At 41.2% G+C, this 16,015-nt stretch overlaps 1 protein-coding gene across 1 annotated transcript in view; it reads right to left on the bottom strand.

Annotated features, from left to right (window-relative positions):
* Nucleotides 1-1,508: 1,508 nt before the first annotated feature.
* LOC146267934 (cadherin-23-like) overlaps nucleotides 1,509-16,015 on the bottom strand; it is a 128,625-nt gene continuing 114,118 nt past the window's right edge. The window contains exons 8-12 of the mRNA XM_084709413.1: nucleotides 9,742-9,854; nucleotides 7,328-7,516; nucleotides 2,812-2,961; nucleotides 1,661-1,819; nucleotides 1,509-1,544 (exon numbers count right to left, since the gene is read on the bottom strand). Coding sequence (XP_084565539.1) covers nucleotides 1,509-1,544; nucleotides 1,661-1,819; nucleotides 2,812-2,961; nucleotides 7,328-7,516; nucleotides 9,742-9,854 — 647 coding nt within the window. The remainder of the gene's footprint in view (nucleotides 1,545-1,660; nucleotides 1,820-2,811; nucleotides 2,962-7,327; nucleotides 7,517-9,741; nucleotides 9,855-16,015) is intronic.

Below are 16,015 nucleotides of genomic sequence, written 5' to 3' on the forward strand. Positions count from 1 at the left end.
CACCACACATTCTGGCAATAATTGGGACTGTTAAACTATTAGATTAAATAAGGGTTGAATAAAGAAAACAAATGAAAGATCAATTTATTAACATGACGAAAAGACAATGAACTTGAAAAAACGCTGCGTCTTCAGACGTAGGCTCTTAATTTGGCGGAAAAGCGATTAGCCTATTATTATGTGAAATAAAAAGTAGGCTACATTGGACTAAATTAAACACATTGGGTAGGCTATCCTCCTTAAAAACGAAAGACACAGAGAAATATTGCATATTAACTTGGATATTAACTTGGAACCGGAATCCTATAGGATACGGTGCGCCACCACACATTGCGAACATAAACAGCCGATTACGCTAGCTCTACATGGCTCCTGGTAAGAAAATAAATAAGCCACAACTGCATTAGCCATACGCATTTTTATTCAGGAGAATTAGCATGTAAACATGCTCAGGGGAGAGGCTAGTACGGAGTCGATTTACGAGCAGGCCGGCGTAGAAAAGACTGCAGGAACTGAGGTTGTTGCGTGGTACTGCTTAGCCAGGACACTATGCTTCTTGTAGCGCCCAATGAAATGAAAGGAGAATCGCAGCAGAACGCAGGTGTAGCCTACCTTTTTTGATGGTTTTCATCATTTTCTAACGTCACAACTATTAGAATTCACAACATGACGCGACGGTTTTTCAATAAAACCTTTTTATTTTTTAATCAAACTACGCACATAAGTATTCAAAAAAAGTATTCGAATACTAACTTACTTTAGGATATCCGGATATTCGATTAACCACGCCCATCCCTAGTGCTTAATGTGTCTCATTTTAACGTTAGCTTTAGACGTTAGCTTTAAACGTTAGCCACTGGAGCTGAAACCGACAGAGTCTGAGACAAACGTGTGTGACTTGCGTGTGTGTGTGTGTTTGTTTGTGAGAGTGTAAAGTGGGTTACCATGTGTGACTAGTGTGTGTAGCTACTGTGTGTGTGCGTGTGTATTTGTTTTTATGAGAGTGGGTTCTTAGTTCCTACCTGACTGACTGCATGTTAACTAAGCATCCCTTGTTGGCTAAATACTGTAGCTAGTTTTTTAATTCACATAGCAATCACACTGAACTGAATTTGACATCAACAACTTGACTTTGAATAGGCCTACCTTATTCTTGACCAATAGGCCTACATCAGACAAATGGTTTTGACTTAAATTACTAGACTAAATGTCTACTAGACGAAAATAGTAATGGATAAGTCTGACTAAAATAAGACTAAAATGCTCAGACTTTTAGTCGACTGAAACTTCACTAGACTAAAAAGAATATGGACGTAACTAAAACTACTAAAAACTAAAATGACAGCTTGACACAAAGACTAGACTAAAACTAAAATTAAAACAGGCCGCCAAAAACAACACTAGTTAAAGCAGTGGTTCCCATCTCTGGTCCTCAGGGAAGACCTGTCCTGCATGTTTTAGAAGTTTCCCTGATTCAAATGAATGGTCATAAGCAAGCTTCTGCAGAGCTATGTTGGAGCACAAACATCCAGGACAGGTGTTCCCTGAGAACCAGGGTTGAGAACCACTGTGTTAGAGGGTATGTGTGCGAGAGGGTGTGTGTAAGAAGGTGTGTTCGTGTTTGTGTGTGTGTGAGAGAGAGAAGTGTGTTTATCCTCACCAGGATGCGTAGCAGTGAGGTCCCGGTGGGGGTGTTCTCCGGCATGCTGATGTTGTACAGTGCTTGGTTGAAGATAGGCCGGTTGTCGTTCTCATTGATCAGGTCGATGAAGACACGAGCGAAGCCAACATGGTCCGCCATGGACTCGTTGGCAAAGAGCTGCATGGAGAAGAAGCAAGACCGTTGTCACTAACTGTACACATCTCCCACCATTCAGCACTCAGCATCATGCAGGCTTATTCCAAAATAACAAACCTATTAAGTATACTTTGTTTATAATATAATAATAATATTATAATATCATAACATTGCCTGTAGTATATAGCTACTTAAACAATTTTGATTCCAGTGACCCTAATGCTAAAATGTTAGCTAGATAATGACCTACTGTGCAGTAAACCGTAAACTGATTCACAAAAAAGGGAAAAGGCAACTTTCCCTTTTTAGAAATGGTTCAGCATTTGCCTGATTGATTTGAGTTGTTTTGAGCTTTAGAAATGTTATTGGGAGAGCTTTCCAAAATAAATCACCCAGTAGCTCTGTAAATACTGCTTGTGTGATTTGGAGCAACTACATACCAATTCTGATCCTCAAACAAGTCTACCGTAGCGAGAAGTGACATTTAAATTAGTTTTGAAGTCAGAGGAAGAAACTGAATCAGCAATGTTTGTCAGAAATTGAAAAACAAGACACAGTTGTAGAACATCTTTAGAGAGACAGCTTTTAAGATCTGTGTTAAAGCATAGTTTACCTCAGTACAGACTCTTAATCACAGATGAAGACAGGGACAAAAAGAGTGAGATAGAGACAGAGAGAGAAAGAAAGAAAGACTGAGGATGTTTATTGAAGGGATGTCTTGATTATATGCTTTCATCTAATCATACAATGGGACATGGTTCAATATGAATGACTGTCTACTCGATATTTCACTTCACAAGAGTTCTTCTAATTGCCTCAATAAGGCCTCCATTTTCGGACTCTTAACTCATGTTCATTCATATCTACACGTGTATACAGACAGCTCTGCTCCACAGCCTTACATGCAAGTGTGTGCCGTTTTGTGTGTGTATCAGTGTTTGTGTCTGTGTGTGTACATCAAGTGTGTGTATGTGCAACAGTGTGTGTGTGTGTATATATAAGTGTGAACTCACAGAGAAGCTGTAGCTGCGGATAGTCTCATAGTCCAGAGGCACGGCCACCCTCATCCTGATGTCTGCCCGACCCTGCACTGCTGTGGGCGAGATGGTGAAGTGCTGCGAGTTGTTCCCTGTCAGATAGACCTGGAACATGCTGTTCACTCCCTGAGGAGAGGAGATGAGAGGGAGGGGAGGGTGAAAAAAGGAGAGGACAGCAAAAGAGAGGGACGGAGAAAGGTGAGGGGAGGAGTAAGATGTTAAAATAAGTAAAAAGCACTACATTAGACAGTAGTGGAATACAGAGAATGAAGAGACAAAGGTAACACACAAACACAGACTAGCATGTACAAGACACACGGAGCAATTCTGCCATTTTCTGCCTTTGTCCTTCCTCATTTGGCAGTCACAACAGTCTTTGAAGTCCCAATTCAAGTGCTCATTCATGACCCTTTTTTTTCCTGTTCTAAAGAAATTGTTCACTGACTCCAAACAGGAATTCATATTTGGCAGAATCATAATCTGGGTGGAGTCCCCAGAATAAATAATATCCAGCTGTTACTGACAATCAATACTTTGCATTCTTTAGCCTACTTATGCATAGTTTAATTGTATGAAGGTGTGTTTGTACTGAAACATTTGTATAGGGTTACAATAATTGGTTTCTTCTGCTATTTTGTAATCTTTGCTTTGTAATAAAACCCGGAACTAATATGATGGGAAAACACTTGATCAGTCAAAGCAGGACCCAGTGGACAATTAAGTATGAAGAAAATGTAATTGGCTGGTAAAGACATTTGGAGTAAGAAACTTGTAAAAGCTGCAGATTTGGATTATGTAAGCAATTTATTACATTTGTGGGAGGTTATTACATTTTTCAAAGCTGAAGATTGTTACCTTCTTGCAAATGAAACTATATACTGCAAACTAAATATTAATTACATTTGCGTAAATTAAGTATTATGTTTGTGGTAGGCAACTGCTATTACATTTGAGGGAAATGTTTGTGGGATTATTACATTAAAAGCTGCAGATTTATATTACGTTTGTGGGATGTTGTTACGTGTGCGGATCTAACACCCCGTCGATGGCTGCCACACATCTTTTCAGCCCATATCAGCCAAGCACAATGTTTTGACAATCTAAACATTGTTTTCTTAGACCATCTTTTCTTTCTTGTTTTTTTTATCTCTCTGTCTTTGTTTCTCTCTAACTTATCTCTGCTTGCTCTCTCTCCATATAGTCAGCCTTCTCTTTCTGTGTGTCTACCTCTCTATCTAAGACTCTTTCTCTCTCTTACCTCTCTCTTTTTTTCAGGTAAAGGGTCAGAGGTCAGATCTTATCTTAGAGTGACAGCTCTACATGCCTCTCCTAGTCGTTTGCACACACAGCCCCGATCTAAACGTACACCTCATAATGAATTGTCTAGTCACCCGCAGCAAATTACAAGGCCCCTTTTTCTATTTCTGCAGGAATCCATTTGCCGGGCAAAACTGCTCACCACCATGGCAGAGAACAATTGATCCGAGGAGAGAAAATTGTTTTGGAGTTCAATAAACATTTAACCTGGAACTTTAGGCCCAGAACAAGAAAAAAGGGAGATGAAGAAAAGCGAACATGGGAGAAGTATTAAAGCCGGGAAAAGTAGATAGGAGGAGATTAGAGCCCTCTAAATACAACCTTGCATCTGCTGGATCCAGACCAGCTAGAGTTAAGGAGGAAGTCCCACAGTGGTCCTCTTTATCTCCTAACCATAAAACTCACTCCACCAGATCGCTCAACATTATGTAAATTTAAACTGGCTTTGTGAGTGCAGAATAAAGCAAATCCCCAAACTACGAGGAACTGCACCCAACCAGGGGACGAGGGGTAAACCATGCCCAGGAAGCCTCATGGTGTGTGTTTCATGTGGAGGGATGAGGCTTGAGAAGGGATGAATCCTGCTAGATTCCTCAGGATATTGCAGTCCACAAAATACAGAACAAGCTTTAAAGACAAAATATTTAGTTTAAATAAGATGACAAACAAATGTGCGTACAAGTATGGGTATGGGTCAATCAAGAATGCTCGTTATTTGCCTTCCCCCTCACCCCCACTAACACAAAGTCTCCATTGGTCTTCTATGAGTTATCCAATCAGAGGGCAGAGGAAGCATGCAGAGTCGGTGGGAGAGGAGCTGAGTTGATAGGGACCTTCTGATTGTGGTTCAAATAGCTGCTTGTTTTTGTTTTCATCTAGCAGAGGACCATCCAAGCTGATGGCTCCTATTTAAAAGACAATCCAATATGCAGGGATGTCACCTCAAACTGGCCACAAACGTAATTGCCCATTCATTTGGCAGCGCTGGCAAAAAGCCCAGAGTAAAGAGGGCCCTGTCACACACGGCTGCCAACAAGTTTGGTGACGAACTCTAGCAGAAAGTTTTGAGTGTAGCGGAGCTGTAGAGATGAAGGAGAGCATTAACATACGTGTATGTATGTGCATGTAAATCAAGGATGTATGTGAGCATGATTGCAGTATGATATACATTCTTTGAATGTCTGTTGGCTTGGCCAATTTGTATGTGTTTGTGCACTTGTGTTTGCACGTGTGGGTGTATGATGGTGCCGTGTCAGGACTGGACAGAAAGCAGTGGTTGCCGCTGGAACGTCCCAGTCCCTGCTTTGTGATGCCTTCTCTACAGTAGATCTGTCTAAATCCATCTCCCTGATGATCCCTGAGCTCAGGCAGCTTTACCCTGAGAGAGATGGAATGAGATATGAGGGCCTAAGCTGCTGGGGGTTAACAGGTATACAGCACACTCTTCGACTGCAGTTGGGATGTGGGGTAGAACTGGTCCTGCTGCCTTGACTCCTCTATAAACAGAGTTAATTCCAAGACTGGAGTCTATAATCTGACAGGCTAGACTCAGGCTACATTTATAAACATGGGCCTAGCAGAGGCTAAATAAAACAATGATGGCAAAAATGTGTACAGTATATGTTAGCGGAATCCCAATGTGGAGAAGATATGTGTGCCTGTTGTGTCACAGAGAAGCCGGAGGGAATACACCATGGCCACATGCATCTGTAAACCATCGCTCGGAAAGATGCATACACACCACTGACACACTCTGGGAGCAGGAGGTGGAACAGGGATGGTGTGATCGCTAGCCTGCAGCGGTGAGTCTCTTATCACCTGCCAGGTGTGCCAATCCCCTCGCACTCTGAGCACTCCCTCCTTGCCATCGCCATGCCGACAGGAGCAAATGCTTTCCAGGGGATGAATAAACAAACTAGCTGCTAAATATGCCACTATCTTTCTTTACACTATCTTTCTCACACACACACACACCCCATATTTTACCGCCTGCCTTTACAACATTAGTTATGCTACTTTTTCCCCTACACTCTTTCTCACCAATTTCCCTCTCTCACCGCCTCTCCCTTGCCCTCTCTCGCTCCTGACCCATTCCCTCTCTTTTTCTCTCTCTTCCCCTCACTTGCAGTTATCTGTCAAACCCCACACTGCCAGTTGCGGTGCTTGAATCAATCAGAGTTGACTAGCTTTCAGCTTATCTCAAACCCAGGTGATTGATTTTCCTCGTTATGTATAATTTGATGCTCTATTCCATCTCTTCTAAAGCAAATTAAATTGTAGTCAAGTCGAATGTGCTCCTAGTCTCAGACTGCGTGAGTGAACAAGCAGGTATGTGTAAGAGCTACGAAGCGTGTATTTGTGTGTATAGGACGTGGAAAAAAGAGAGGGGAGAAATACATGTGAGAAATATTACATTTACATTTATTCATTTAGCAAATGCTTTTATCCAAAGCGACTTCAAAGAGAGAGCTTTAAAAAAGTGCATAGGTCACTGATCATAACGAGATAGCCCCAAAAACATTGCGGGTAGCCAAAACATGAAGCATACATTGTGAAAAACGAAATAAGTGCCAATGGGAAGAACCATAAGAGCATGCAGTTAAACAAGTTACAATTAAACAACATGAACTCCAAAAGTGCAAGAGTGTATGCATGTGTATCCTTGTCTGAGTTAGAATCTGTGTTTAAGTGAGAGATAATCCGTGTGTGTGTTTGTATCCCTAGGAGTATGTATGTCCATCACTATGATTGTGTGTGTACCCTGTGTGAGTGTGTGTGTATCCCTGTGAGTGTGTGTGTATCTCTGTGAGTGTGTGTGCGCCTGCCAGTGTGGTGGCTTGTTAGGAGGAGGTAATGGAAAGTGGCGGACACATGATGTAAAACTAAAGAGGATGGTCTTGAACAGGGTTGTCTGCTCTCCCACTGGGCTGACACACTTACTCTGTGTCTGAGCACGCCTGCCTCCACCTCCATTACCACTGCTGAGTACAGCTGCACATTACTTTAGTATACTACATATTACCTCTACTTTTACACTACATGATACGGCATAGTACTACTTCTTATTGCATAACACTACATGAAAGCCTCATGAGAATCAAATACAAAAGTTTTAAATACAACTACATCATCTACACATATAGTACTAAATTAAAGGGTTCTAGTGTGGGCCCACCTCGTCTTTGTCCTCGGCTTGGATAAAGAGGGGCAGGGCGAAGCCCACCTGGGCCAGCTCAGTAATGCGTACGCGGTACTCAGAGCTGTTGAAGGTGGGTGCGTTGTCGTTCTTGTCAATCAATAGGATGGTGAAGGTGGTCATCACGGAGGCTTCTGACGGTGTCCGGTCATCATTCAGCTCTGTCCCCTGAGATAGACATGAAGATATAGAGATATAGGTGAAGAGAGAGAGAGAGAAGGTGAGGGTGGTAGCCACCACACCAGAAAAGGGGGGGGGGGGAGTGACAGAGAAAGAGAATTTGTCACATTGAACTGAAAGTGTCACACTGTACTGAAAATGGCCCGCCCTCAATCTCCTGCAGCAGGTCTTTACAACTGTTCATCTATTCGATCAAGAGGGTCGGAGCGACACCAAGCAATCACAGCAAATAGGCTCTAAGTGGGGGCAAAAGCAGGCCACTTGGGACAAACACACACACCCATACACACACTGCACACACAATGAGATTTTAGAGAAAATAGTCCTATTGAGGAGAATCTATTGCTTTCTTTGTCTCTTAACCCCTATCTTTCCCTGTCTTTCTACCATCTATTTGTGTGGTGGAGCAAATTGAAACTGAGAGAAACAGAATAAAAGGGAAGACAGAGATGCTCTGTCATTGATGGAGGGAGTGATGTCACAGCTATACGATTGGCGAGGGGTAGAACAACCTGAGTCCCTGGGTTATAATGACTGATGTGTCATTTAACTCCCCTTTACCCCCTTTCAACCCCTCATAAATGAACAGCTGACCTCTACCTCCATGCACAGCAGACTATCTAAACTGAGTGAAGATGAGAAATTAGTTTTATTACTAAGGCACTCCACAATCAATAGAACCACCAGAAAAGTCCAGGCTCAAAGAGATAGAGAAAGAAGTGAGAGGGAAATAGACAGAAAAAAATCCATATCTTATAAATATATTTAAGGGGAGTATATTTTAAAAATGTTGCTCTAATAACTCTTCTGCTTCCTTTCTTTCAACAATGTTGCTGTCAGTAACCATGGAATTCAATTAAACGCAAAGATTTAAGTTAAAATACATTAAGCCTATGCAGACGTTTTCTCTAACCCTTGTCTGGTACTCAAAGATGCACACACACATACATGCACGAACATGCACAAGTAAATCCATACACACTGTCTGAAACTGCACCAACAGAAATACAGAATGATCTTTCTTTTTTGATATAGAACGCCAATAAGCTTCTCAACATAAGGTCACTCAGTGGTTAATCATCCAAATCCCATGCTTAAATAGAGACCACATTTCCACAACACACTCACACACAAAGCATCTGAGTTGAAAGGAAGAGGAGTAAGGCGAAAAGCTGACAATTCCTCTTTTTCTGCTCTGCGGTAGAAAGTATAACATGTAGGCTTGGAGGAGGGGTGCTGGCATTACACTAGATCATGGGAGATATGGAGAGATGGACAAGACAAACATAATCCACAACACCAACTAAGACATCTTATATTCCTTTATCCTCTACTTCTCCACTTCCATTCTTCCTTTTCCACCCTGGCTGGAGTATTTCCTATGCAGGACACAAACTACACACATGGGTGACCCATACATTGTTTTCATAGAACATGTCACACGCTTGATTATATCCCTGAATTCCACAATGTCTGTGTTCAAGAATAACATACATAGATGGTTTAATATTGGATGTATATTTAAGTAATACCACTTGAGAGCGAGTGCAGTTAAACTAAGTATAAGCACAGCTGTAATTCAATTGTAGGTATGAGGCCGCAGTACTGTTATTCAACATAACAACATGACCGAGAGTTTGATGTTTATGTTCAACAGTTCTTCAAGAGGCATTCATTAGTTAACAGTAATAAGCTTAACTAATTATGATTTGTTCAATTATTTAATTATTTATTCAGCCCCGCCAACACATAGTTTGGCAACTGTTGACACGCAACACAAAATATTTTCCTGCAAACTAGCTTGCTTCTTTTATAGGTCTGCACATTAGCGCAGCCCTACTACTTTGTATCTTGTTAATTTATCTGTATGTTTCTGTTCATCTTTGCCATGTGACGTTTGTTACAATTGAAGGTAGATAACGATTGTTGAGTCCCGTGTTGTTATACTCTATACACTCATATGCCTCTTCCCAATCAAACTACTTCGTCAGAACTATCTTTGTATAACATGTTTTATTATGTTTGTGTACTTCAAGCTCTCTTCACCTCAAACACTTAGAATGTCTAACTTTGCTAATACTACCCTGCCGTAGAATGTCTAACTTCACCCTAACCTTAACCCAAACCTTGATCCAAAAACCTAACCTCCTTCTGGTTCTTACATGAATAGCTAAACAAGCCTACACACACCTTCATGTTCAGTGGGATCTCACCTTGACAGTGAGGGTGAATCCAGCAGAGTATAGGGGGTTCTCTCTGTCCAGCTGGCCTTGCACCGTCAAAGAGCCACTGATGTAGTCCAGAGCAAACATGCTGTTGGTGTTTCCTGTGGACAAACACAGACATACACGTACATACACACGCATGTGCCAATACACATGCACCCACACACAAAAACATCCACACACGCACATACAGACAACATCAGATACCTTACAGTACGTGAATTATTAACTTCCTTGTTGGCAAAGCTAGCAAGTTGTCTGAGGGAGGATGAGGGATACAAACAAGCTCAAATTTGTTGGTGCCCCTCCACCAAAAATTACGAATGCACGATTTCCTGAAATAACTTGAAACTGACTAAAGTAATTTGCATCCACCATTGTTAATTCCATATTTAATAGAAATCAAACGTTCCTATTGATTTTGTTTTCCAAGATAATATTGTAAATAAAAGAAAATGATGGGACCCTCCACCTAATATTTAGCTGGACCTTTAGATGTAATTACTGCAATCAAACGTTTTCTGTAGCTGTCAATGAGACAGATAGTTTGGGCCACTCTTCCTGAGCAAACTACTCCAGCTGTCTCAGGTTTGATGGGTGCCTTCTCCAGACTGCAAGTTTCATCTATTTGAATGGATGTTTGATAAGATTCTGATCAGGACTCATAGAGGGCCACTTCAGAACAGAATGTTGTATTCCTATCCATTCTTGGGTGAGTTTTGGGTCATTATCCTGTTGTAGGATCCATGACCTGCAACCAAGAGAGCTTTCTGACACCTAGCAGTACATCTTGCTTCAGAATGCCTTGATAGTCTTGAGATTTTATTGTGCCTTGTACAAATTCAAGGCACCCTTTGCTAGGTGCAGCAAAGCAGCCCCAAAACAAAAAATAGCCTCTACCATGTTTTACTGTAGGTATGGTGTCCTTTTTTTAAGCCTAATTTTGAACAGAGAGCTGATTTGCCAAAAATCTCCAGTTTAGACTCATCTGTCCAAAGGTCAATTTCCCAGAAAGATTGTGGCTTGTCAATATGCATTTTAGCAAATTCAATTCTGTTTTCTAGGTTTATCTTTCAAAAATGGAGGCCTCCTAGGTCTTCTTCCATGGATGCCACATTCGCTCAAAAAGCGACGGATGGTGCAATCAGAAACTGATTTATCTTCAGCTTGGAGTTCAACATGTATCTCCAGTTATCCTTGGTTCTTTTCCTACCATTTTCACAATCCTTCTGTTCAATCCTGGGTCAATTTTCCTCTTTGCAGCCACGCACAGAGAGGTTAGCTACAGTTCCATGGACCTTGAACTTCTTAATAATAATTGCAACTGCTGTCACAGGAACATCATGCTGCTTGGAGATGGTCCACACTATGATACCAAACGGCACAGTGGCTACTTTCCTCCATTTAAATAGGCTGAATGCATGATTACAAGATTGGAAACGTGTGACACTAATTAAAGAAGCTAACTGGTTTGGAAAATATTTTCTAAGGGGTACCAACAAATGTGTCCAGGCCATTTTAGACTATCTTTGTAGAATTAGCAATAATTAATCTCTTTTCACAGCTTCTTTGCTTTATTCTATGACATACCAAAGATATGCAAGTACACATTATGCTATAGCATTTAATATCCCTTTTCAGGAGGATTGAAGCGCTATTTCAATTATCTGTAAGGGTACCAACGCATTTGAGCACATCTGTGTGTTCGGCATGTTTTATGCAGGATCTGTCCTACTGGTGTCTCCATCACTCCACCTGGCCTCACCTCTCACTTCTGACCTCTGACCTCCACCCTCACCGTCTCATCCAGGCCTCTGACAGCATCTCTTTCTCTCATCTATTACGGTCAGCCATCCTTCCACCTCCTCCTTTCCTACTATTTCTCTTTAGATCCTCCCTGTCTCTTACTCTTCTTTAAGTGTTCTTCTAGTTTTATGTTTGTTTGTCTTGTTCTCCTCTAACCCCCTCATTGTGTGGCTGCTGCTCTTACAGATGCAGGTCTTTAAAAGAGAAAATACACTTAAATTCACAATCCAAATGCATCGCATTTTGCGGGCTAATTTAATTTCTATTCAACAGGTTACAATTTTATACTGTATGCCTCTTGAAATATCTTCACTAAATTATTGCCCATCACCCTGTATCTCTTTCCTGGCTCACTCTTTCTCCCCTCCCCCCTTGCTCCCCATGAGGAGATGGCAGACACATCTAGTAATAAGACAATCTCTTTTCCCTCCCTCTCCCTTTACCTTCATATCTCCTTCCCCACTCCTCCCTCAACTTACTCTCTCCCTCCCCTAAGCTCTCCTCCAGCTCCCCTTCTTTCCCAGTCTCTCTCACCACTCCCTCCTCTCTGGCCTCTCACTCTGTTCACCCTTCACAACTGTTCCCCATCTTGCCCCACTCCTCACCCCAGTCATGTTGTCTAAGGTGCCCAGGTCATCCTGCGCACACACAGTCATTGTTGTTTTAACAAATCATTTGTGTGACAGGGCGGTGTTGACGTGCTGAGTGGTGTCCCAGACTCTATTAGGATGCTGGATATGGTCTACGCTCACCCTTCCAGCCTGAGAGACTCCCTCTACAATCTTAGCTGCTATTCACATGTGACTATTATCACTGCAATCTGTTCAATGGAAAACAAACAATGGTCTGGGCAGTATGGAACAGGAGAGCTCGATGCAGGCTGGGGAATGAGAAGTACTTCGAACTGGATCTGCAAGTGCCTTATGGGACATTCCCCCTGAGGCAAGTAGGGTGAAGTGCCTTGCCTAAGGACACAACAGCATTTTGCAAGGCCGGGAATCAAACCGGCAACTTTCTGATTAACAGCCAGGTTCCCTAACCGCTCAGCAATCTGACCTCCAGGGTTCGCTCTACCCAAATGGGACAGATAGGAGCACTACATGGTTATGATAAGATGCAACTGATTGGACCTGCTGCCAAACATGCCAGCAAAGTAGTTCAACACCTATCCTGTTGAATTTGAGTGATTGATGGCTGTCAGAGCCAATCACCTGCTGTGTCTCTCAATTATCCCATAGCTCTTGCTGAGAAGTCCCTGCACCCCTGTTAGAGATGTGCAGAGTGTCAGTGGGCAGTTAAAAAAGTGAAACTACCATGTCATTTGTTTCAAGTGCATTTTTACATTGGTCTACTAAAAATAAATTTCTGGTTTAAACCTGTTTTGTTCAGAAAAAAATAAAAGAACAAATTGTGGTTAAATAGTACTTCCGCAAATTAAAATATGAATTCACATTTTACACTGGTGGGGCTGTATGTCATGCAGTAGGAGCCCTTGTAAATTTTCCGGCCCTGCCCTTCAAACAGTCTAAATCTTTACCCAAACATTGACAGGTATGGGAATCTCACACCCAGCATATGATAAAACTTGAGAGTCCTGTGTAGGTGTAGGTGTAAATCTAGTTTTTCAACGTTACCCAATTATTAGCCTCGCTGAAGTAGATCTTAGTAGACTAGCGAGGTGAATGGAATATAGGCCGAAGACGATTGGTTATGTGACATTGACACTGACGCAGTAAGTTCATAAAATGTATCAGTGTTGTAGTCAAGACCACCTAAACCAAGTCATGACCAAGACCAGAGTGTATCGAGACCGAGACAACACCAAGACTTAGACGGGGTGGAGACCGAGTCAAGACCGAGACCAAGGCAGGTCGAGACTAGCCTGGCTCTGCCCTCCTACGTACTTCCGCTCAATTTTCCTTTTGCTTCTGTACTGCGTCTGGGCTTTAGATATATTAGTCAGATGTCTTTGGTAAACTTTTTACTGGTCCAATCAGCGAACAGAGGGAGTGGTTGAGATGTTGATGTCAGCGCTAGTTTGAGTTGTAATTCGGTAATGGCGGCGGAGAAAGATGCAAGCGAAGCCATTCGGTCCTTTGTGGTAACGCTGACGAATATCCAGACGTTAAAGCCAAAGCAAGAACAATCTTTGATCCGCACAGGGTTGGTTTGATTTTCCAGCTAGCTTCGTTAGTGGTGAAGGAGTTGGCCAAGGCGAACGCTGGAGATTGGTAATGCCAGATCCAGAGTGGCTCTGGGCAGATCCAATTGTTTTAAACTTCAACAGAGTACCCACCTTCAAGGAAGTTAATGCTTGTCAATGGATTGAGCTCAGACTCTGTACAAATTAAATGTACGAGTCTGGTTAGGACCAGGCTAGGGCGAGACAGGGTCAAGACCAGACCACTCAAAATACACAAGCAGTAGGGTTTGGTGAAAAGTTAGATTTGATCTGTAACTGTGTATTTGAACTAAAAATGTGCACTCTTAAAAGTAATGCTGTGTGCTTATGGCCAGGCAAAACAGCCTATTTAATATGTTTATTTTATTTTTTTAGAGGCACATTAATAGCCTAATCGGTCTCTGCTTTCACATCTCTCTCACCCAAGTGAAGGAGCGCGGTACCGCAGTGTTTAACTTAACATGATTAAGTCGGGAGAGGTATGCAGCTGAAATGAGTTAACATTGATGTCAAATAACTTTATATTCTTCATTACCTACATAGCTTTATGTGGCCTGGCTCGTTATCACAAACAACATTTAGTAAAGCTAAGATCCTTGTTAAGACCTGCTTTTTTTCTGTATGTTGTACTGCTGTGGTTATGTGTCGTTGTGCTTTTTAACCAGATTTTTCTTCCATAGCCCCCTTCCCCTCTCTCTCAAACAGCTTCTGCTTTTTCCCAGGCCATCTTTGTAAATAAGAATTTTGTTCTTAAATGATTCTGCCTGGTTAAATAAAGGTTAAATAAAAATGTGTACTTCCACTGCTCTGTGATCCCTGTGAATTCAACACTCAATTATTTATTTGCCCAAACCATTTCACCATAGACAGAAAACCTTGGACAATTTAAAGCAGAATTTGCTAAACGGCTGTTGCTAAAAAGAGGTACTGTTCTGACCGTATGCTCATCACAACTGCAAGCTGTAAGTATGATTTTGTCGTTAACAGTTATTAGCAATGCTAACGTCTCCTGTATCTAGCATAGGTAGAATGTGTGATGATTTAGTTTATTGGCAATGGGGCTAAAGTTGTTTCATTTTCCTGACTGTGTTTCATTCGAATAAATAACCTGTGTTGTCATGTAAATCTACAATTCACGATGCATATTTGGCTATCTTGCGTCTTTGCTTCGCAGTTTTGCTCGTTGTAAACCAACCAACCAGCGCACATCTATATATTCATGAGGGGAGAAAACGTCTCGTTTCATTCTACGACAATAGGTTTGCATTGGGGCACATAGAACCGCACCTGGGCCATTTTCAAAATGTCTAAGTGGTGTAACCGTCAAAACTTTGTACCAAAATGTTTGCTTGAATAAAAAGCGCAAATTTCTTAATACAAGATCACATAAAGTGCACACACAACAGCACGCACACATGCAGACACAGGCACGCGCACACACACACATACTCTCTCTCTTTTGAAAACAATGGCTGTTACTTTACAAACTGAAATTGTATGAGAACTGAACTGAAATCACAAGACAAGTTAATCCTGTTTCTTCATGGTTGTTTAGAAATGATCATACCCACTCTTTCTCTCTCACACACACTTTATCTCACTCTCTTAGAAAACAATGGGTATAGACAGAAATGGTATGAGAACTGAACTGAAATCAAAAATGTTATAGAAAGTCAATCCTGTTTCCTCATTGATGTTATACAATTATTTTTGATATGGAATATGATGAATGACTATATATTAAAGAATATATATTAAAATATCCAATTCAGTTTACCTTGATGCCTATTTTCTCTGTCAATTTCTTGTCCTTGTTGTAGACGTTATATGGTCCGTTGGTGTAACCGATTTATGTCAGTTGGTGTAACCAGTATTTTGTCTAAAAGACTAATATTGTACAACAAAGTTAATATGGATAATAATTTAATACTCTAATACACTGTAATAATGGGTGTTTGAACCCTTTTTACTCAAATGGTCAAATAATAGACATAAAACACGATGTTTACAGCATATGGTCTTGCACAGTACAATTTACATTTACATTTAGTAATTTAGCAGACGCTCTTATCCAGAGTGAAAAAAACAAATTTGTGAAAAAATTTAAATTCTGAAATAAATATAATAAAACATATTCTCATAGGATATTACTAAATAAAGTACTAATTTCATGAGAGCAATTGCATGAACTCTAGGAGGTGTGAAATATTAGATATTTGTCATTTTTTGTGGTTACATCGTTTGACAATTAAACAGGCTGTCAGTTGTATCTTT

The sequence above is a fragment of the Hypomesus nipponensis genome, chromosome 11, assembly GCF_054491055.1.
Source record: "Hypomesus nipponensis isolate SF chromosome 11, ASM5449105v1, whole genome shotgun sequence".
Lineage (NCBI taxonomy): Eukaryota > Metazoa > Chordata > Actinopteri > Osmeriformes > Osmeridae > Hypomesus > Hypomesus nipponensis.